At 38.0% G+C, this 24311-nt stretch overlaps 1 protein-coding gene across 1 annotated transcript; it reads left to right on the top strand.

Moving 5' to 3' along the window:
• The first annotated feature begins 6021 nt into the window (after positions 1-6021).
• Positions 6022-23946, top strand: ZBTB41 (zinc finger and BTB domain containing 41). Its single transcript, XM_048945819.1, has 11 exons — positions 6022-6168; positions 6809-8044; positions 9343-9550; positions 10271-10340; positions 12500-12647; positions 13294-13423; positions 15266-15361; positions 15922-16028; positions 17452-17557; positions 18660-18748; positions 19428-23946. The coding sequence occupies exons 2-11, from the start codon at positions 6925-6927 to the stop codon at positions 20069-20071; spliced, it is 2718 nt and encodes a 905-aa protein (XP_048801776.1). The 5' UTR covers positions 6022-6168; positions 6809-6924; the 3' UTR covers positions 20072-23946.
• Positions 23947-24311: the final 365 nt, after the last annotated feature.

Consider the following 24311-nt stretch of genomic DNA (forward strand, 5'->3'; position numbering starts at 1 on the left):
TATTGGATGCATATTGGATTGCTATCTAAGCAGAATTAATTAACATTTTTCTTCTATATTGCTTGCTTGCACAATGCATATGGTAACTACTCCTTTTTGACTCAAAGCAGATTTGCTTTTTTAGGTTTTTGGGCCCTCACTTATACCCTAGTGATGCTTCAGAAACAAATGTAATACATTCATTATGTGGCTATTTTTTTTTTTTTAAATCATAATGAGCAAAGTAATACAAGGCATAAGCTTTCTAACAGCAGCCTTTCATCCTGACTGTAAATGCACTGGCAGTGCATCATAGCTTATGTAAGTTGAGCTCGGGTGAATGAACACACACAGCTAGAAACACTCATATAATCCTAAAACATTCTTCAGTTTTTAGAATTGGATGTCTCTTGGGGGAAAAAAATGTGTTGTAAATTATACATAGCCTTAACTTTATAATTCAATATAAAAAACATGTAAAAATTATATGGATCGTGATTAGGGAGAGTACAGAATAGCACTGTAATCTCCTTCTACACCTTGAAACACCTTGCTTCTATAACAGAGATGGATCTGGATTGCCTGACAACCGTAACCATGTGAGGGCTCAAGACAAAGGAAACAAGAAGGGATCTGAAAAGCCCCAGTCAGGACTGAGCTGATAGGCCTGTCTGACTACATTTTACTTCTAGCTGTCCTTGTAATTACATATTGGACATTATCAGGGGACAAAAGGGCTTAAATAATGTTGGTAATTTTGTCAGTTTCACGTGCTGCACTTCTAACAACATACCACTGTTGTCCTTCTCTTTTTTTTGCCCCAAATTCTGTTTTCTGCCAGGCAGTGCAAGTGTGGTGCAACTGTGTGACTGAGTGGTTCAAATACCACAAAGCATCTGTCACATCCAGGCCAAGCAGCCACAAGTTGGCTCTCATTGCACAACAGGTGCTGCGTTACTTGTATAGCAAAAGTCATTTTGGAGACTGTAAAGGAATTCTGTTCTGATATCATGGAGAGGCATGTGAAAGAGCTGCTTTGTGGAAAGAAGCATTACTATTTTATTTGTAATTGAACATGTTTATGTCCAGGCATAAATAAACTGCGTGTGTTGCTACATTCTCTGAACAAGTTATGCTGGATAACTGATGTGGGGTATTTAGCTCACGTGAAACTTAGCATTAACATGGATAGATTGCTTATAACATTAAAGACAGGGCTAATTTAATCTTATTATAAACTTGGTTATTCAAAATTAGTTCTGTACCTTTTCCTTCTATCATAAGCAATGCACTCTTTAGACCCTGGAGGGCCACAACTCGGTAATAATCTGAACAAGAATTGGCTTTGGCACACTCAATTATTCAGCTCTGAATCCTTACAGTAAAATATTTAATCCTTCGGTGCATCAGTCTAATTCTGTGTTAAATATGCCCTCAAGTTTCAAAGTAACATAAGAAACTCCCTATGTCTTTGCAAGAGTACTAGATAAAGGACCTGGGATCCTAAGTGTAAATCAGCACAAGACCTTCACATGAGGCTTTTCCTGGCAGAACTCCTAACTTCATGTTCTCTATAAATCTGAAGGGCTAGTCTGACCTTCAGGTTTCCACAGTGAGAGAGAGTATATACATTAAAAGATTACTAATTTTTAAAGAAAAGCAACTACTTTTCTTAGGGGTGAAAAGCAATGTCTATGGACAGCATGGAGAGACGGAGACCAGAAAGGCTCTGACTCTTATTCTATGGCCCAACAAACACCACCAGGTCTCACTGCAAAAAAAACCACTCCAATTACCTAGCACTTCTACCCAATGATTTAATTGGGCCTGTCAACTAGGGATAATTGGTTTCTGGTTGACTGAAAAAAGTGACAGTGACAACAGCTCTCTGCTTCCCTTCATTACTGAAATTCTTGTACTATATCAGGGCCTCACCACACAGGGCATTCCTGCAGCATTTACAGGTCCCTTGTTGTGCAGGGCAATGAAAACACAGCAATGTCAGACACGCAGAAAACATTTTAAGCTGTTTACCACATAGTTTTTCATAATGCAAGGATTTTTGAGCCAAGATTGTTTCTGTAGAGTGAAGTCTGGTTTTGCTTGTTTTACTGGAAATTTGATAGTACTGTTGCAGCTGTGACAGTCCAAGGCTATAAACAAAGCGAAGTTTGTAGGGAGAGGTAATACCTTCCATTAATCCAGCTGATATCACTGGAAAAATAAAGATAATTTGGAGCACATTAACTCTTCCTGAGGTCATATACCCAAAGCTGGTCTGGTTTTACTTCAGATGGTCACGTATGCTATCTGAACTAATAAAAGTTGTTGCATTTCTCCCCAATTCTTGCCTTGCTTATAGGAAAATAAGACTTTGATACTAGTGATGAATTAGCACAGAAGCTCTAATTTGTTCTTTTGAAAACATGGTTAAAATAATTGATGTAAATCCTTGCTTCTTTTCACGGCTTCAGAATGGGGACCACAGCTTTAAATGACAGCAATTTTTGTAGCAATGCTTGAAGTTTTCCATCAGCAGAGGAGAATACCAGGTATTTCTTCTGCTGAGATTTTCTCTCATTCAGCTTTTCACAAACTCTCCTCCTTTCCTGTAGGCTGTCAGGCACCAGAGGAGCTGGTGGAGCAGGGAAAGGCAGCAGTGCCACAAGTACATATACAGGTGATTTCTCTTTATCTTAAGGCTTCTATGACTGGTGTATTTTTCAAAGTGCAAATGGAATGCAGCAAATCCTTAAATCTTCCTGTAGACTTTGAATCCATTGGTTGCTTAGTTTTCCAATGGGCTGACTTTAGATTTTCTCAGTTTCATAGTTCCACATACAAATCTTAAGTGTAAACAACAGTGGAGCTATGATGATGATGAGTCCTAGTCATGCATTGATGTATACAACTACTATTCTTCCGCAGCATAGCTCTAAACAGAAACTGAGAACAAGCCTAATGTTTAGAAACATTTCAGTACAGACTTTAAACTTCTGCCTTATTCTGACAGCTCTGAATTTCTTGTTCCTTCGCCATAATAATGGTCTAAGGTCTGTGCTGGATCAGAGTTCCATGAGGAAGTCTGCTTGGTGGGGTCTGTAATAGCTTTCTGCCACGTCCATACTGCACTGACCCCTCACAAGAAAAAAAAAAAAAAAAAAAAAAAAAGAAAAGAAAAAGAAAAAAAGGAAAAGAAAAAAAGACAGCAAAAGCCAAGTCCGTTGTTATTAAATCCATACTTTTGATAACACATTTGAGAGTGAAGTCTCCCTTCTCAGCAGAATCTGGAGAGAGCCCAAACAGGGGTACTGTTCTGCCCTTCTCTGATTCAGCTCCTTGGATGGAGTGAGGCAGGCTAATAGAGTAGGAGGCAAATCTGACCTCCTCCTCTACACATTTCAGTTGTTGCTCTTTGAAGAGGAGATGAGGAGAAGCCTGATCAACTGGATTTGCATTCCAAACACCTCTAAGAGTATGACAAGCCTCCAGTTGATTAGCGCCCCACAGAGACCTGAATTGAGAGATTGGGGTGGTAGTTTCATGGCCTACTTGATCTTTCTTGGCAATGGTTCCAGCTTTATTCAGCACTGTTGGCTAGAAAAACTCTTGGAGTCTCTAGACAGTCTCATAACCCTTTCACTTCAAGACTAATTAAAAACATTTGTGTGTATGTGGTGGCTGTCGATAAAATACAGAAAAAATTCAGACTAGAGGAAATATAGGTTTTGTGGGTTTCCCGTAGCCCACACATTACTGCTGAAAGGAAGGGAGAGAAGACATCTCTGGGGTACAAAAAGCATGACTGACAGTCTGGGTCATGTTTCAATAATGTCATAGGAAGTGAACCCACAGCAAAGTAGCTCTAAAATTCCCAGTGAAATAGGCACTTGCCTAAATAAATGTCACAGCCAAAGCAAAGGCAGCAGTTTAGAATGTTTATGCTGCTAGATTTATAACTGGGTATTTGCAGTGGATAGCTGTTAAAGAATATGTTGGAAATAAATGGGAATTTCTTAGTGAGGTCTTAAAACTTGCAGCTCGATTCTTGAAATCAGAGATGATTCTCTTTACGCTTGTTGTTTAAATTGCACTTGATTCAAGTATCTGTCATAGTTTCGTATCTTAGAAATGAAGATTTTGAGCTGAAGAACAGGTATTTTAAGATGAAATTTCATATTCTAACATCAAACTGTCTTGCACAAAGCTACTTCATAATTTCCAATATTTTAAGAATGTTTGTGATTAAAATACTATTTTCTTGGAGAAATCTATGCGTGTATTTGCAAATCACAGCCTCACAGACATGAGCGAATGCTTTTTCTTTGACACTGTTTCTCTTTATTTAACATAAAAGCCAGTCTTTTTGTCTACATCAATATTCCAGTAAGTAGCAAGAACATTCAGCATGAATAGGTATTGGTACAAAAAGGATTAATACAGTTAAATTTTGCCCTTACCATTTTAACTGTAAAAGAATTCATGCTGAAAGTACCACCATGACCTGAAAGTTCAAGAACATTTTGTTTCCAGAAGATAATTACTGTAGCAATGCCAGCCGCTGTAATGGATCACTTAGTGCTACGTAATTTTCTTTGAACTAAATCCTTCAGGTAGCATAAAACAGGAAAAAAGGAAAAGTGTTATCTATATTTCAGCTAAGTCAGAACTTCTGCTGACAATTAGTCTGGATGCTCTGCAGACTTCCAAGAACCCATATCATGTTCAGCACAAAGTAAATAATACTAGCAACCAATATCTGAGAAGGTAGTTATCTAGAGGAAAAACAAGGCAGAAGCACATGCTAAAGGCATTGAATTTAATTATTAAAGTGGAATGGGAAGAACTTTTTCTGACTTTAGGCCAAAGTCAGAGGTCCAACTTCTGCTTTAAGGAGAACACTGGAAGCCAACTCTGAATTCTGCTGGTGAAAGGAATCATGCCCACAGTATTTTTGGTTGGCCATAATTCTTTATGTTTACCTCTCAAACCAGGCACTAGTATTGCTTTCAAATGAGAACATTACTGTAAATGACCTCCAGTAACAATCTGACTTTTTGCCGTTGAAACATCTCCCAGGTATACGCAGAAATAAAATCTTACGTAGAAATAAGGATGTTGACTATCCGCATGAATATTTCCATGCCAGGCAACAGGAATGGAAAATTCTGGTCTTTGATAATTCAGTAAAGACTGAAAAACACTGGAATCCCACTACCACAGGCATGGACAAGCAAGCACAGCTCAGACCTGCTCTGCACAAGTCTCCGGCCTGGTTACTCCTCAAGGAAACATACTGCTATTGGCTGCTCTTACAACTTAACGATGCCTATTTTTATTCACTGCAGAAGCAGCCTTTGAAAGGACTGACAGATGAAATAATTAAAAAACTGACTTTACTGTGCAATTACAGTGAGAAACGAATTTGAGTGTTGGATAATTCTAGACTTCAATTACAAAGCGGGAGGGTTGCGAGCACAGCACAACAGCCACGAGGTGACGAATACTTTGAGAATGTCCGGTATTTTTATTGGAAGAAAGAAAGCAGTATAGGAAGGTCACGCACAGCTCCTGGGTGCCACCCACGGCTGATGAACAGCTGCTGCGGAGCGGGACAGCTGCTGGGCCGCAGGTTCGGATCCCGCGCCCCCGTCTCCTTCGTGGTAGCTCGTGATAGCGGTGCCGCTCCCACAAGCTGCAGCCAGCCGCTGCCCGCCGCTTCTAGCCCAGGAGAGCCGTGAAGGAGTGCTTAGGAACGCGTAGGAGACGCTGTAGCCGCCAAGTGATGTTACAGAGAAAACGCTATTTGTAGTGTGGAAGTTTCAAGTCACGCGCGCGGGGCAGCTGTTGAAGCAGAACGCCACTCGCTTTTTCACGGTATTTGAACGCTGGGGCTCCCCGCTGTCGGAGCAGCTGTTTGAGATGTCACCGCGCCCACAGCAGCCCACCAACCCAGCGCCGCCAGCAGCGCGCACCGCAGCCCGGCCGGCAGGGGGCGCCGCGCGATAGATGGCATCGGCGCACGCTCGATAGCGGCAGCGTCGCTGCCTCCCGCCCGCTGGCGCGGGGAGCGCGGCTGCGCGCTGGGCCGGGACCCGGAAGCGGCGGAAGCGGTCGTGGGGCGGTGCGGTGCGGGAGCAGCGGCGTTGAGCGGCCGAGCGCGTCCACGGAGCGCCCGGCGTCGCGCTGGTGCGTGGGGCCGCGGCAGCGCGGAGGGGGCGCGCCGGAGGGCGAGGGAGGGCGCGGCCATTTTGTGCCTCTCTCGGCGGGCTGGGAGAGCCGCTGAGGGGGGCGGGCCCGAAGCGCCCTCTTTGCTCCCGGGCGCGGTGCCTTAGGGCCCCGTCGCCGTCCTTCGGGCGAGGAACCTCGGCCTGAACCGGGGCGTCGCGGCGGGTTTGCCGGAGGGGAACAAAGGCGGCGGGCCGGGTGGGGCCGGGCGAGGCGGGGAGCGGCCTGGCGTTGGCGGTGACAGGCGCAGGGACGGGGCCGCGCCCGGCGGGACGGTGTTGGAGGCTGCACTCCGTGCGGGGCTGTAATAATAATAGCGCACTTGGTGCGGTAAGAATAGCGCGCTGCCGTCGCGCAGTATTTCACGGGCTATAAGTGTCTGCGAGGCTGCGAGCTGGCCGCGTCGCCTCCCGCTTCTAATAATAGGCGGCAGCAGCGCGCTCGCTCGGAGCCGTGCGGTGTGGCGGCCTGCAGTGGGACGGGGCCGTCCGGGCTCCTAAAGTGCTTCAAGTGCATTTAGAGCTGAGTGCGGTGTGGAGGGCCTGAACCTAAAGGGAATTATGGCTGAGTGCCGAATGTTGTTGTTGTAATTCTTTTGCAGATTATGAAATTGCTGTTAGGAATTTTCTCGAGGAGGTCTGGCGTGGAAGCAAGTCTCCAGGGGAATTCTTTGTCAGTCACCTATGAAGCTCCTGGTTTTAAAGTTGTGCTTCTGCAATGAAGAAAAGGAGACGGCTCGCTGCAAATGTAAACGAAAAGGTTCGCCTCGGCCATGAGAAAGTTGCTTCGGATCAGATTCTTGTAGTAGACTGTGCCCAGGAAATTGTCTCCAAGTCTGCAGAAATAGCTCCTGCAGATCAGCTTGAATCTGCCCCAGAACTTTCACCCTCGTCGGAACAAAGGAAGCTCCTAAGCTCCTTACAGTACAACAAAAACCTGCTCAAGTACCTAAATGATGATAGACAGAAGCGTCCGTCATTTTGTGATTTGCTCATAATCGTAGAAGGAAAAGAATTTAGTGCTCACAAAGTTGTAGTGGCTGTTGGGAGTAGTTATTTTCACGCCTGCTTAAGCAAAAATCCAAGCACTGACGTTGTCACGTTAGATCACGTAACTCATTCTGTCTTTCAGCATTTGTTGGAGTTTCTGTACACCTCTGAGTTCTTTGTATATAAAAATGAAATTCCGCTGGTGCTGGAAGCGGCAAAATTTTTAGATATTATAGATGCAGTGAAGTTGCTGAATAACGAGAGTGTTTCTAGCATACAGTCCGATGTGGTAACTGACACACCTACACCTGTAGAAACGCTAACCGAGCTGACTGGTAAACTGTTGAATAGTCATCAGTGCACTTTCTGTGGTCGAAGTTTCTGTTACAAGAAGTCTTTAGAAAATCATTTGGCTAAAGCCCACAGATCCCTCTCACTGGAGAGAAAACATGGGCTAAAAATGGTTGAGAAAGCAGGCTTTTCCACTCGACGGTCCACGAGAAACCGTAAGTGTCCGGTTAAATTTGACGATAGCGATAGTGAAAGTGATGATGCATCTGACAGCAATTTGGAAAAAGTCAGTTCTGACAAGGAAACATCTGATAGAAGTGAATTTGAAGACAGTGGAAGTGAATGCAATGCTGATGAAGAAGGACAGGAGGAAGAAATGTCAGGTGAAGATTCAGACACTGAAGAGCAAAGTGAAAAAGAACATGATACTGAGGAGGGTTCCGAGGTAGCTGATTCCGTGGGAAGTATTCCTGAAGGCTTAGCTCCGGTCATCATTCAGAGCAGTAACAAAAAACTGCTGCAGTGTCCCAAGTGTGACAAAAAGTTTGATCGAATAGGTAAGAACAAGCAAGTTGGGTAGCTCTCTTTCCATTATTCCATGTGGGAATGCTAATTGTACAGGGGATAAACAGAGCTGTTTCACAGGGGGTGAAGATCAGAAGTTCTGGGTGACACCCTTTGGATCACGGTAAGTGGGAAAAGGAGCATTCCTCCTAGCAGCAGGACTTTTTTTCTTATAATAGCCGCGTTGTTTCTTTCATCATTTTGAAAGTTTATACAACAGGAGGTTTGTGGTGTGTGTTAGTTCCTACTTAGAGCAGTGTGTTTAGCTTGCTCTTGTTCTAAAAGTTGTTCGATACAACTCTTAGAACTGATTTGTTGTCCTGATCTGTTTGTTTGCTTTTAAATTGACTATAGCATAAAAAACATACTTGTGAATTATTTTGACTCTTCTGTGCAACTTGTCATTTTGAAAGTACTTTGGTTAGTTGAGTTTATAAACAGTTGTGTCTTTAGTGTTATCCACATTTTATAGAGGGCAACTGAGGTGAAATTAATTTCCCAAATCCAAAGTTACGTAATAATAGCTGTTCAGTATTAGAACGTCAAGACTTAACCTGTACTTCAAATGCCATGCCTTAAAATTAAAGGAAGTCAGGAAAATTTCTTGAGATGACACGTTTTCTTTAAATATTGAGAAGCTATTGTGCAGAAATAAATGGCTTGTGAAGATATAGTGTTGTGTGTTTTGAACTTTCGTGCATTGGAGGCTCTTTCTGCCCTTTTGTGACTAAAAATTCTAGGTTTTCTGCTCAAAAAAAAAAAAAAAAAAAAAAAAAACATGAGAAATAACATTAACTCAAGGGATATATACAGTATTTCTTTGTAAGCTTGTATTTCCATAGGTTTTATTATTTGAAAATACCTTTCTTAAAAATACCAGTTTGCTGGTAAGGTGTTTCTTGTCCTGAAAAGGCACTTCCCAGTCAGTGTAATGAAAGTACTCAGTATGTCTGGTGCTTGGGGAGTAGAGTAGGCTGTAGGGTTGAACTGGTGGGATTCAAAATTCTTGCACGTGTTTAACAGTAATACAGAGCAATTGTATTTTTACTCTTAGTTTCACAAATAGCTGTGATGGAAGTGTATGGAGGAACCTTGCATGAAATCCATAAGTGATCATCGTGCAGCTTTCAGTGGTGTAAACCAATAGAGATCTGTAGATGTGTGTGGGAGGTACCTAGACCTTGACTGAATTATTCTAGAATTCAGAATCAACCCCCAAGCTTTTGTACTGTACATGATACCTCTTATATTTATGCTAATAAATATATATATTTTTTCTGTTGTTATGTAGGCAAATATGAGAGCCATACTCGTGTACACACAGGTGAGAAGCCTTTTGAGTGTGATATATGTCATCAGCGCTATTCAACGAAGTCCAACCTGACGGTGCACAGAAAGAAACACTCTAGTGATACAGACTTTCATAAAAAGGAACACAAGTGTCCCTACTGCAATAAGCTGCATGCAAGCAAGAAGACGTTAGCAAAACATGTGAAGAGGCAAGTATGAGCTAATTTGACACATGTTTCTGAGGAATTGTTTGTGCAAACAGCATTTTTTTGCTTTATTTATATAATTGATTCTAAGTATCTTTTCAAAGGCCCTAGGGATTAGCAATGTCAAACTAACTTGCCACGAAGACTGCATGAGAACTGATTAAATAGCAGTTCCTCAGCAGTTCTGTAACTATTACAGTACCATAGGTTTTTAGGTAAGTATTAGAATGCTCAGATTAGCTATTAGAGTCAGTCAGAACACAAGTCTTCATAATTGATTATCTGTTTTTTTTTTTTTTTTTTAATTTGAAGGAAGGATGAAAGGCCATTGATTTTATATGTTAATACTATACTGTTGGTGATAATAGATGGATAAACAATTTCTCCCCAAATTCTTTTAGATTAATAAATTGTTTATGACAAGTCTAATTAAAGGTGTTCATATTTATGTATCACTTTTTTCTCTTTCTTTGTAAATATCCACAAAGTGTCCTAGTTTAGATGTCCTTTGTATCACCAATTGTCCTATGAGATTCTAAAGGAGTCTACAGTCAACACTGTTTTCAAGATACTTGTGCTTTTAGAGCTGCTTAATTATGATTGTCCCGTTCTGCTGTTTGGCCAACTTTTATGGCATACGGAGTTTAGAAATAGATATTTAGTACTTGGGTGATCTTCATCTTATAAAGTTAAGAATGCTTTCTGCTGCTGTCCTTTCCCTAGGTTTCATCCAGAGAATGTGCAAGAATTTCTTTCTATTAAAAAGACTAAGAGTGAAGGTTGGAAATGCGATGTAAGTAGTACTGCAGTTTTTTCCTGTAGGTACTAAGCTGTTTTGTAACCTGAATGCTGAAGTGAAAATAAGGTACATGTTTCTCTGAAATTTCAGCAAGCTTTATAAGTATAAACTACTTCTTTATGTGTGGATTTAGAGGCTGAATTTTGTTCTTTGTGTTCAGTTTGTGTCTAAATAGAGCACCAAGCTGAATTCTAAAATAGTTTGAAGGGCCTGTTTTTTCATGTCTTTAGCTATTACTTTTATTGAAGTACATCAATTTGCGGATGATTAAACTTGAGAGTTATGAATACTTAAACAATGGAATATTTGTTCTTCTGTTAATTACACACTTCAAGCACTGACCTTAAAGTATATGTTTTAGGAATGCTTTGAAGGTGTACGTTAAGTATGAGATGTTTTTTCATTTAGCTGCACATGCATGTCAAGAGAATTGTAAATTTGTGTGAAATCTATTTCTAGATTTAAAATCATAGGATACTTTCCATCATTTTCTGCAAAAGTGTGTGTATGTGAAATTATATCGACTGTAAAAAGAAAAGTGCAGAATTTCCATTCATTTTCTATCTGCTGCAGATAATGTTTTAAGGTTTTAAATGTGGTTTTCTGTTTTTAAGGTAATCAGTATATGTTCATTTTTGGTCAGGACAGTTGTTTTTGTTTAGCTAGCTGCTGTAAGCATCTATATGTCTAATACTAGGTGCTGTAACACGATATAATTACTAGTCTTGCTTTGTTTATGAACTTTGGCTTATAAACATACAGGAGAAGGTTGGGAGATGTTAGCCGTAGGGGTCAGTAGTGTTCATTCTGCTAGTGACTGCAGCATGGTTGGAAGTATTGCATGGCTGCCTGAGGGTGTGCTCTTCCAGACGAAGTTATGTTGTATGAACATATTACAGATTCCATTTGCTCCTAAATAAGAAACGTTTTAAGAGCAGGAATTAATTGTACAACTGGGTACAGGGAGATGACTGCCTATCTCTGCTCTGCCCTCGTGAGCCCCCATCTGGAGTACTGTGTCAAGGTCTGAGGCCCCCAGTGCAGGAAAGATGTGGCGCTATTGGAGAGTGTCCAGCGGAGGGCCACGGAGATGATCAGAGGGCTGGAGCACTTCTCCTGCAAATGACAGGCTGAGGGAGCTGGGTTTGTTCAGCCTGGAGAAGAGAATGCCGTGAGGAGATCTCACTGCTGCCTTCTAGTATTTACAAGGGGATCATAGAAAGGAGGGAAATAAACTTTTTACTAGGGTAGTCAGTGATAGGATAAGGGGGAATGGTTTCAAGCTCAGGGAGGGAAGGTTCAGATTAGATGTTGGGGAAGTTCTTTACTGTGGGAGTGGTGAGGTGCTGGAACAGGCTGCCCAGAGAGGCTGTGGATGCCCCATCCCTGGAGGTGTTCAAGGCCAGGTTGGATGGGGCCCAGGGCAGCCTGGTCTTGCACCAGATCTGGACATTGGTGGACCTGCCTGCAGCAGGGGATTGAAACTTAATGATCCTCGGGATCTCTTAGAACCCAAACCATTCTGTAATTCTATTCTATGATTCTGTGAGTCTTACTTTAATAACAGCTAATAATTCTTACTCCTTTAGGCTTTGATTATTTTAAAGTTGCAGATATTCTGTGTCTCTAATGCATGTTTTGAGGTTATATTTTTCTGTTGGGATTTGTGTTCTCTCTTTAAAAACATGCTATCAGACAATTTCCCAGTCGAAATAGGGAACAGGTATGACACTAGTTCTACAGTGGCTTATGCTGCAGAAGAAGCTTTTATCACTGTCCCACATAGGTGTGTGTTTTATTGTCTGAAAACAAACCAAAACTGTTTGTTTTGTGTGTATATATATATATATATATATATATATATATATATATATTTAGTAGAGTTGATTTCTTTTCAGGAAAAAGAGTGCTAAACATTAGAGTTGGTAGAAAGAGGGGAGGGTGGAGTGTATGGCTGTTTACAGGATGCCAATATGTTAGTTTGATTTCATTTGATCTATGTCCTAATTTGCATAGCGTAATATATTAGGATTTATGTAGACTCAGGTTTTTCTCTGCAGAGAGCAGGTGGAGTAAACTGTTAAAAGTTGATAAATAAGGAAAAATCCTGATGACAGTGGAAGAATTTTTGATAAAATATATTATCGTTTTAGATTTGTAAGAAGTCCTTCACTCGCAGACCCCATTTAGAAGAGCATATGATCCTTCACTCTCAGGATAAACCATTTAAGTGTACCTACTGCGAAGAGCACTTTAAATCCCGATTTGCAAGACTGAAACATCAAGAAAAATTCCATCTCGGTATAGAAACCTCCTTCTGACATGTAAACAATAGATTTAAAGTAAAACTTCCTCCACCATTGTATGTCCTGATCAGTTTGGTTTCTAATTCATCCACCCCTTTCTTTTCCAATTCCTTCTCTTTTGGATTTTATTTTTTTAACCTTCCGTTCAGCTGTCTTTTTGAGATGTTGTATTGTATCTACATCATTTCTATTGGGGGGGAGGATTAAGTTTTCTTCTGTGTTTTAAGAGCGTTTTGTTTATATTGGTTCTCGGCTGCTGAGTCAGATTCTCCCTGAAGTTTTCCAGAGACCTTCTTCTTACTACCAGATATTTACACCAGCTAGGAGCTAGGGAATAGATGGTGATAGCAATGGGAATTTGGGTTTTGGAGCAGTTAAAGTGAGCTTGAATATTTTGACTAATCATTCTAATTTTTGCTTTACAGTCATGATACTTTCAAAATAACTGGTATTAGGAATAAAGGGGTAATTCAAGGAAGTTTAATTAAACTGCACCGACTGTACTAAACATCAATCAATTTATTAAATAATTTTTTTCTTTGATTTGTAGATTGATCAGGGTTTTTACGAATCGCTAATGTGTGTATCTTGTTTGGTTTAACTGACAGATAACAATACTGTGTGTGTCTGTTTACCATTAGGGCCTTTTCCCTGTGACATTTGTGGGCGACAGTTTAATGATACAGGAAATCTGAAACGCCACATAGAATGTACTCACGGAGGAAAGAGAAAATGGACATGTTTCATCTGTGGGAAATCTGTTAGGGAACGGTAAGGAAGTGCATGACATTACAGAAATACACAGCATAAGTTCTAGCTTTGACTTTTTAATGTAAAGGAAACCATGTCAGAGGGCTAGTTGATCAAAACTCAGTGTAAGAGGCACAGGTAACACGATTTACTGATGACCAGTGACAACTGTGCGTAATGTAGTTATGAAGCAGAATTTTATTAAAGATGTTTTACCTCTCACCCACTTCAGTTAGGGATCCTGTATTTGCCAGAACATCTTGCATTTGTTTGGGAAGAGTTTTCTGCCATAGATCTCTTGGTAAATGCAGTGATGAGGACAGGAAGGCAATGAGCACTGGTGGGAGTGGCTGAGAAGGAATTGAACTTCTGCAAAGAGTTTCAAGGAAGATGGAATAATAAACTGCAAAACCTTTGCTACTGTTTCTCTCCATGGAGAAGAATGTTGTTAGTTTGGCTGTTTGGCAGAACTGGAGTCCCAAATGTTGACTAATAAATTCTATTTTTGTTCACATGTATAAGTAGCATGTATTAGCAAATGCCATAAACTTTTAAATGCAGTGCAGTCCCTCAGTGCCTTGTTTCCACTTGGAAACCATCGAAATTAAGCACGCATTTCTGTTCCAGGTATATGAATTTAAAAAATGTAAGTTTTCATTAGTCATTATCATTGCTTCAGTGCAGGTATTAATCAGTGCAGTTTTCTATGAGAGGATGTCATCTTCAAACGTTTCCAAATAGTGACTTATTTGGGTTTTGAAACCAGTCAAATGAAAATAATTTTCATTTGAAAAAAGCAAGCTTCATGTCAGTGAGTAAGATTCCAGTGAGTTTTCCATAGAGAATATCTGTTGAAAAGATCGAAGTTTATCTATGCTGGAGCCTGTTTTCTTGATTTATTTTCTTAATGTCTGATAAAGTTGTCTGGAATAATTACCAGAAGAATGTTTGTCCCTAACAGATTTTTGTGATGGTGTGTGTTATCTAGTACTTTAATCAGTAGGGTATACACATGTTAAAACATTCTAATGCAATAATGAAACAGTGAACAAACTGTGAAAGACAGTCTTACAATTCTGTGAAGTTCAATTTGAACTGCAAGAGTTTGTTTTTCTTTTTTTTTTAAAAGTCAATATATATTTATACATTTCAAGTTTCGTTTAAGTTATGCAATGCAGTTGAATATTGAAACATTACTGCTTTAATTAGAAATAACTTTTTTGTGTAAAATGTAGAATATCCTAGACTAATAACATTTTTAATAGGAACTGTAATAGATTGAAGAATTTTCTTTTTTGTTTAATTCATACACATACCAGTTCTGTATACTGAATTTTATTTTTCAATTCCTTTGCTGAAGAAAGATTGCTACCGGCATGCACTTGTAGTTCTTTGCTCTTTGCAAAGGCAATAGTAAAATAAACCTGCTAACATATGTACTTACCTATATACACAAAGTAACTCTGTATGTTTAAACAAGCTCTGTGAGGAATTAAGTTAATAGATTTCCATGATCTGGATGTCCTTCCATTTTGATAATAAAGCTTAGAGATACGTAGTGACATATTACTTAGAAGATACTGTCAAAATTGATGTTTTTTTCGAAGTATGTTGCCCAAGCATATGCTGGGATGATGTTTTGTTTCTGTGGTGATATTGTGTCCAAACTCAGCTGCTTCAGCAAACTGTAGAGGTCTGGGATACTATCTTTGGATGTATGCGTGTGTGTATTTGCATAAATTGAGACAGTTATTTGGGTATGTTTTGATCTGTCCGAACTAAACTGAGAAAATGAAGACCTATTTTACTTCAAAGTGGCAGTGACATTGCTTAAAATTGAATTCCACTGCCTTTTTAAAACAGAACAACTTTGAAAGAGCATCTGAGAATTCACAGTGGAGAGAAGCCTCATCTTTGCAGTATTTGTGGGCAGAGTTTTCGTCATGGAAGCTCTTACAGGTACAGATTTTTATCAGATACATTGCTGAAGTGTCTAATCTGGTGATTTATTCACTTTGTCAGCATAATAATTTATACCGTGTTCTGATGTATTCTAAGAGCATTGGTACATGCTTTAATCGTGCTTAAATTTTGAGTGTGCATTAATAATATGTGAGAAATCATTCATTTTTTAAAATACAAAACATCTGAGTGGTTTCAGCACAGAATCCCGTATGAATTTCGCATTAAAGTTGAGTATTGTGCATTTGTGAAAACACTTGAATCTTTGTTAATCAGAGAGAAATTAAGTGGAGGACTGAAATGTTGTGTTAATTAATTTTGAATGTGAGAGTTGAGCTCTGTCCTCTGTTGCTTTTTCAGAGTCATTAAGAATATTTCAACTAAGTGTTATTTCCTGGTATTTGCGAGAAGCTTTAAAAAATGAATTTTCTGATAATTCTGCATTGAAGTAGCAGGATGGATTATATTAACAAAGTTGTGTTTGGTGGCCATATGACTATAAGTTTCCTAATTTTGAGCAGCGACGTGAAAGTAAATTTGTCTCCGTTGTAATACAGACTTCACCTAAGAGTCCATCACGATGACAAGAGATATGAATGTGAAGAATGTGGGAAAACATTTATTCGGCATGACCATCTGACAAAACACAAAAAAATACACTCAGGTAGGCATGTGCTTTGAAGATAGTCTCAGAAACAGCTACTTTCAACTGAATGTATTACAGATTCTCTTCAGTGTAAATCTATGTGGTGGTTTTGACCAAGTGCTTTTAAGGTCTGCTTCAGTAGGGTTAACCTTACATGTTCTCCAAGTTTATATGCTAAATGTTTCCTCCATGTTAACCTAGAAAGCCAAGGGACAGTCAAAAACATGTAACACCGAATTGCTTTAAACTATAATAATAATAAAAAAAGCAAAAGTGAAAAAGGAGGATTTTTTTTTTAATGAGTTCAGATTTCTTTTTTTTAATAGCAATTTTGTGAAACTTTAATACCACAACAAAGAAGCTGTCACAGTCTCTATCATAGTTTGCACGCTGATCACTTTAATGTAAAAGCATCCAAGAGGTGTTTCTAAAGTTCTCTGTTGTGGAGAAGGAGGAATAAAGGAAAGTGGTGGTTGTCAACCCTGCGAACAGCCAGAAAGAGATTATCTGAAGGAAGAAATAGAAATAAAAATAAAAACATCTCCCAAATGTATTAAGTCAGGAAATGTTACAGAATGTGTAGGTAGAGCAAAAATTCACTAGGCACTTTCTTAAAATGGAGTCCAAAGGGAACATGGCCTTCTAGTAGGCAAGATAATTCATAGGCAGCATGAAAATATAAAAGTGATCAGAGTCCAAGCTTCCTGAGCCTTTTCTTTGAAGGACGGCTTCTTTTTTAGTGTTCAAAATCATAATGTTTGCTATAAAATAAAGAAATCTTTTTGAAAACTCGAGTACAAAAAAAAAAAATCCTCTTTTCTACTCTATTTGCTTTTTCCCCCTCTAGAAAGTTACATTCTTTGACTGTCCACACTCCTCCTACTTACATGAGAAGAAACATTCTGCCACTATTTGGAAGATCTCAAGATGACTAAAAAGAATCAAGATTCTTTTAAGCAGCAGAATAAAAGAAAAAGGTAACTATGTAAATCAGGATAATAAGATAAATGCTGTGAAGCAATTCTAAGTTCTGAAAATTAGCGGCTGAAAATATGTTTAAATAAGCTTTTGTAGCTTCTGAGTTATTGAATATACTACATTTTGAATTGTAAAGAAGAGAGTAGATTCCTAGTCATTCATTTGTACCTCTTGTACAGTGAGGTGAAGTGTCCCTTAACTCATGAAAATGAATTTGAATGTAGGAACGAGGATATGGTCAGTTATACTCATGAACAAGAAATGGTAAAAATCTTTGCTCTGATAGAAATATCCTACTTTTTGAACTTTGTTCTTTGATAACAGATAATCCTTTGGTATAAAATTCAAGGAAGATACGGAAGAGTTTGATGTGGATCTAGTCTATTTGTTACAACTATAACTCTTGGACAGTTAGTAAGTTCCAGAAGGTTTAACCAAAATGTATTGAATTTTGCCTTTAAAGGTGAAAAAGCACACCAGTGTGAAGAATGTGGGAAATGTTTTGGCCGTAGAGATCACCTCACTGTTCATTATAAAAGCGTTCATCTAGGAGAAAAAGTTTGGCAGAAGTAAGTGTTGGCAATTCTGATAACTGCATAAACGCTTCTGTAACATAACTGGTTTTGTTAAGACTTGCATGTTTGTGCAGAGCTGTAGTTATCTATGTGTCTGTTATGGCCATTACCTTTGTCCTTGGTAAAGATACCATTATAGTTTGAAATGGATGTCAGAAAATTGCCTTTGCAATTGAAGTGAGTCCTTTTCTTTGTAGTGTAATGAAGTGTTAAAAAAAAAAAAATTAATAAAAAAATTTTTAAAAATCAAATTATAATTCCATAGAAGTGTATCAGATAATTGTTGTTTCGGTGTTGTTCTAAATTCTAAATGAATGGTTTGTTGTAATATTTCTCACTATCATTACATACTAATTAAGAGTGAATTATTAGACATCATTTAAGCACTGTGATAACTTCCACTCTGACCTATCTAAGAAGCTGGAAGTAGACTGTTGATTCTGAAAGGAGGTAAATACTTAGAAAACCTACATATTTCTATACATTTAAAATGCAGCAGAGTTTTTGAATTATTATTGAGTTCCAAAAATGAGATTTTCAGAGAAGTCCAAGTAAACTGAAGTTATTTGTTTTTCAAATAATGTATTTCAACTGCTTGTACGCAGCAGTGTGTGGAAGCCTTTATGTCTATGTTGGAAGCACAGTAAATTGTCCTATCATTCTATGCTTTTTTTGTGAGGAGTTTTTTTGGTCTTTTTTTGTTTTTCTTGGTAGCCTGTAGGCTGAACCATTCCTAATTATTAATTTATGGCATAATTGTACCAGAGTGAAAGCCTCGAGTGGGTGTTAGTCAAAAATGGTACTGAAGGACATATTTGGGAAAAGGAAAAAAGTTCTAGTAGTCTTTGCTCCTTGAATGTTAGTTGTCAATCCCAGGAGAGAATATGAGTTTTAGTTTGGGAGAGCTAATTGGCTTTACTGTCACTCAGATGATGAAAAATATGAATATAATATAATGTGAATGTAAGGAAGTTTGGAAACCTGGATTTCCATCTGTTTTGCAGTCAAAGACTTCACAAAGGACTGTGCACATAGTTTTTTCCAGAACTACTAACAGTAAAGCTATCTAACATGAAACATATATTTTTCTTTAAAGATATAAAGCAACGTTTCACCAATGTGAAGTCTGTAAGAAAGTTTTTAAAGGAAAATCAAGTTTGGAAATGCATTTTAGGACACATTCAGGTAAAAAACAAAAATGCATGGGAACTTATTTTTGTACTTCAAAATTAATGGTATTGCTTTAACTTACTACAATTGTTAAGCATTCAGAGTAAGAGTAACAGAATGCTGCCACACTTATTCTTCATCATATGTGTTGGCTCTTTCTGAGTACTGCCTTGTGAATACGTGTAACTTGAAATGTTGAGAATTCTCAGCACAGGTTTGTGGTATGTCTCCACACCCAGACTGCCTGATCAGTTTAGGGGTACAGAGCATACTGTGTTTCTACTGGCAATCTGAACAAGGATCTGAAATCCATTTGTGGAAGGGTTTATGTCTTCAGAGAAAGTCATCGTCCTTTCAAAATGTGAAGTATAAACTAAGCTTATTTAATAGTGGTGCTATAACTGTTGAAAGACAGGTTTTTTTGGTTTGTTCTATTTTTTCTTTTGTAGTTTGCTTTATATTATGATTGTTCTTATGACAGAAATCCCAAATATTGGGAGAAGGGTTTGTCAGTATAACTTCCAAACTTTCAAGGGCTCCCTTGATTTCTGAATTGTTGTTGAAATATGCTCTTTGTTTTCAGCACGCTCATTTTATGCTGGGTTCCTATGCTACGTACAGCTCATCTATTTATGTATAAGGTGGAATTATTCAGAGTCAATTATCTTTACATCTTTTCTTTGCTTCTTTGTAGGTGAGAAACCATACAAATGTCAAATCTGTAATCAATCTTTTAGAATTAAGAAGACGTTAACAAAGCACATGGTTATTCATTCAGACGCTCGACCATTTAATTGCCAACACTGCAGTGCAACATTTAAGCGAAAAGACAAGCTGAAATACCATATTGACCATGTTCACGGAACAAAGGCAGCAGAAGAGGCACTGACATCTTCTTCAGAAGAAAAACTAGTCTCTTTACCAGTACAGTACACTTCTGATGACAAAGTTTATCAAACTGAGGCTAAACAGTATGTGGAACAGTCCAAAACATATCAATCAGAAGCCAAAACTTTGTTACAGAATGTATCTACTGAAGTATGTGTGCCAGTGACTCTGGTACCAGTTCAGATGCCTGATCCTCAAGCTGATCTAGTACAGCATACTACTCAGTCACATGGCATTCTTCCTCCACAGCATGAGCAGGCAGATTATCAGCGTGCGACAGACCTGTCATTTCTAGAGAAATATACTCTTACTCCACAGCCTGCAAATATTGTTCATCCTGTAAGACCTGAGCAAATGTTGGATCCTAGAGACCAGTCATATCTTGGAACTTTACTAGGGCTGGATACAGCTCCTACTGTACAGAACATTTCAAACAATGAACATTCGTGATCAGAGCATAACATTCCACCTAATTTACTAAGCCATTAGCCAACAGGAGGCTGATATGGCAATTAAGATTTATATTTTGTATTTTATTTGGACTTGTGAGTCTTCTGCATAGTTTTTGGAAAAACAGGTTTGTTTACATGATATTTGAACATTTAGGCACACTGATGTATACAGAGAGTGTTTCTTGTGATTTTAAGAGTTTATAAAATATTATAGATGGTCTTTTAAAAATTATGCTCTGAAATATCTTTTAAGGATAGTTGCTGAGAAAATGTAATTATGTACCTGCCTATTAATTTAATTTTTTTTTTTTGCCTTTCAGCATCTCACTGAGTTAAAGTTATAAGTGTAATAGAAAGCATACTGGAAGAAAAAGGATTGTATCAAATTCATTAGAAATGGTAAGCGTAGGCAGTAATACAAAACACAAACTTCAAATTATGTTTCACGTGTAAATTAAAATTGAATCCTCAGGCATCTCTGGAGAGTTTTTAAATTTCTAAAGACTCTGCAGCCTTTAAGTTAATGGAGGGAGCTAGATAATTCTGGAAAGTGATTTAGATATTTCGAGAACACAAAACATGGAACTGTAAAGAACGCCAGAAGTATAATTAGGCTACCTACATTTGGTCTGTTACTTGTTCCTTGGTCTTAATATTGACTTATGTATGAAGATTTAGACAATACTTTTGTCTAATTTTTTGCCGTTAGCCCTATGCAATTTTAGTATACATTTTTCTTTTTCAGTCATGTTTGTTTTCTAAAGTGTGTCCCACACTCTTAAGTTTGAAAGAAATGTCATGTAGCCAATAGACAGTCATAAAGAACTGGCATGACTTGTTCCTTGTTAGAGCATCAGTTGTACCAGGATCCCCCATATTCGTTTTCAAATTATCTGTGATGAAGAAGTTTAAAGACAGTTATTTCCAGTGCAGCACTCAATTGTTTTCTTCAAAAAAGAGATGATCACCAATCATAAATCTTTTGTGAGTTGCTAGTGATTTTCTTCCACTGTCTTGTGTTGTTTATAAAGCAAAATCAAGCTCTAGAGAGTATGCTATTTCTTCAGTTATTTTTAGCTTTTTCTTTAATAGAAGTAAGGTTAAAAAAAAAATAACCTATTTTTAACTATAAAGTCTAGTGTAATTTACCATGAAATCTAGTATAATTTAATCTAGTGTAATTTAAGATCATTAAGCTTTCTATTTTAAGCCTAATTTAAGTCTTTCTTCTTTGTTTGTATTGTGAAAATTATGCCAAAGAAGATATTGGATATCATTTTATAAACTTCATTATTGCTCACAAGAATTACAGTCTAAGGTAAATTTTTCCCCAGCCTCCCCAGTAATCTGCTATTATTAAATTATTATATTAAAGTATCTTTAAAGTGGGTAACTGGATCTATATGAATTATTGTAACTGTTGGATTTTTCCAGTGACCTGAACACAACCAGTCTGTGTTGAAAAGCTCTTCTATCATCCCTTTTCTGTAAACTGTAAACACTGAACCTTTCAAGTCCTATTTAAATACTTTGGTGTGAGATTATTTTAGTTCCCATTTACTTCAGTGTTAAGCAGTTTGCAGGAGAGGGGCCAGAGCTGCCTGAATGTTCATACTTTGAAGCTTGTGCCCTATCGGATTCTTAACACACCAAAGATTTCTGTTAGCTGTTAAGTAGTGGCAGAGTTATAGTATTTTAAGTGTTACCGATACTTAAATAGGACTTAGCCAAAGAAGCACAATGAAAGTCCTAAACTTTAAAAAGTTCAGTTTTTGAAACAGGACTATGTATGTTTAACTGTTCTATGTTTGTATCTCTGAAGTAAAATGTGGAGCTGTGCTCTAGGAATGTTCAGACTGACGTGCTGTAAATATATCTGGTAAGAATCGGAATACTGGCAAATATACAGCAATAATGAGGCCTTTGAATGCCACTTTCTGAAAGGACACTATCAAGTACTATACTTCCTGCTTTCTAACTCCACCTTTATCTCCTCTCCTAAACAAATCATTTTTCATCTTTACACTCCATGACTTGGAAACTACTGTTTTATCTGTAGTTTTCAAGTTTACATGTATACGTCATATTACCATGTGTTGTGCAACATGAGTTCCATCATTTGTAATTGTATGATTAAAAGTAAACTGACATCAGTGGGGTCAGTGCAGTTCTCATAGTTAGAAGCCTGTTTATTATTTCTTGTCTCTTCTGGCCTACTGTAGAAGTAGGTATTGTAGGATTTCGATAAAACAATGACCTAAAATTGGTTGGTAACTAATTTGTTTTCTTTCAAAGTCCAGTTCTTTTGCAAGGCGTTCTAGTAAAATACTAAAAGAGAATTTAGAGCACGTCTACTTGATAATGTCCTTTTAATTTGTTTTGTTTTGTTTTTTGGTGATTGTGCCTTTTACGTATATTCTGATAATGGCTTTTTTCTGTAATTAGTTGATTATTCAGAAGGAGTTAAGGTCAATATCTTCTGAAGGGCTTCATGTTTTTGGATGCCCAACAAGGAACAGATTATAAAAATGACTTTCAGGAAAAAACGAGCTCTGTCTTCACTGTTTGGATGGCCAGAAATACTAGTCATTCCTGGAAAAGAAAAAACAACACAATATACTAGTTCTTTGACATTCTTTTGTTTGCAGATAATCAGACTAGTTAATGTTTTAACCTGCTGGTCAGGCTGATTGTTGCCAGTTGACAGTGAATAAAAATAGGAAATATTACATTGTTTTTATTTTTAATATCATTAGCTGCAACTCTTACGGCTTTACATCTATTCATGTATAAGCTGTGTAAATTATCATGGACTGGTACTTCATGTGGTGGATGGAAGTAGCTGATCTCTAATGGCAGATGGTTCCTTTTGTTCTGGAGTTGAAGGACAGAGCTCTGAACCTCACATCTGTGTGGGTCAAAACTCCTTAGGTATCTAGTACCTCCATTTTAATACGTGTGTGTACTCTTAACAGTAGTCATATCCTATTAACCCGGAGAGCATTTTTACAATACAAGCTGTGTTGTATCTGACAGTAATTGATTCAGTTGACTGTTAATTGCCAAAGAAGGAAGCAGGTCTCTCAAAATGTCTAAAGAATGATGAGTGGCACATTGAAAGATGTTGGTCTTTTCCACGTGCTGACCTTTGGGGAGAGGGATTGGACTCCACAGCGGTGCTCCAAACTCGTACGTAGTTCTGAGAACTTAACTGCACTCATTCTGTAAACACTGAATTATGTGCATTTTGCTAGACAAATTTAGTAATTTTTAGCTGTTGACTGGATTGCTGTCCTTAAAGTGATTTGTCTATTCAGTTTTATTTATTTATATTGAAATTTACTGCTTGAGCACTGACACTTTTCCTACAGAGGTATCGTTGTCATGGCTTGTTTTTGTTTTTTTGAGCATCAGTAATTGTAATGGTGATGATACATCTTCTGTAAGGTTCTGGTTTCCTTAAAATATTTAGTGCTACTTCAGTCCGCATTGTTATTTGGGTAGCTATTTTTCAAGATGGGTCAGGCCAAAACACTACTGCAAAAGATGGACTTGCCGTCATTAAAGAGCTAAACTTATTTTCATAGTAATAAATATGAAAGAGTATTTGGAACGCTGAGGAATGACTCTTCAGTTCAATTAAAAATGGTAATAGTTATATCAGTGTAGGAACTCGCACAAAGCAAAATGACTGAATTTTGAGAAGGTTAATGGTGGCAATTTTTTTTTTTTTTTTTTTTTTTTGCAAACAACTGCAAGAAATGTTACGTTTTTTTTTCCTATGTTGAGCATACACACATACTAGATTGCACTCCACACGTAGTACATTTATCATAGTGTATTAGTGCATTGTCCCCTTTTTTTTTTTTTTTTGGACTTTTATCATCTCACAGTGATTCGGTTGTTTCATCATATGCATCAAAGAAGAAACTTGCAGAACATAGTGCAGGGCAGTCACTGTGTTAAGCCCATAGCGATCCTTTGCATAGTTTGTAAGAAATGGTTTGGTATAAAGGGATTTGAAGCATTAAATGACTTTTTTTTTTTTTTTTTTTTTTTTTAAATCCCCCGGTACCATTTTGCTCATATTTAAATGTTGGTCCTTTTATATGAAACAATAAGGTGAAAGAAGCTCAATATTTTGTCACTGGTATATGAAATACTGTGTTTTAAATGTGGTCTGTATAGGTTGGTAATTTAGGTGGAAGTCTTTAAAGTTGTCTTTTTAGGAGAAATTC

The sequence above is a fragment of the Lagopus muta genome, chromosome 5 (genome assembly GCF_023343835.1).
Source record: "Lagopus muta isolate bLagMut1 chromosome 5, bLagMut1 primary, whole genome shotgun sequence".
NCBI classification, from domain to species: domain Eukaryota; kingdom Metazoa; phylum Chordata; class Aves; order Galliformes; family Phasianidae; genus Lagopus; species Lagopus muta.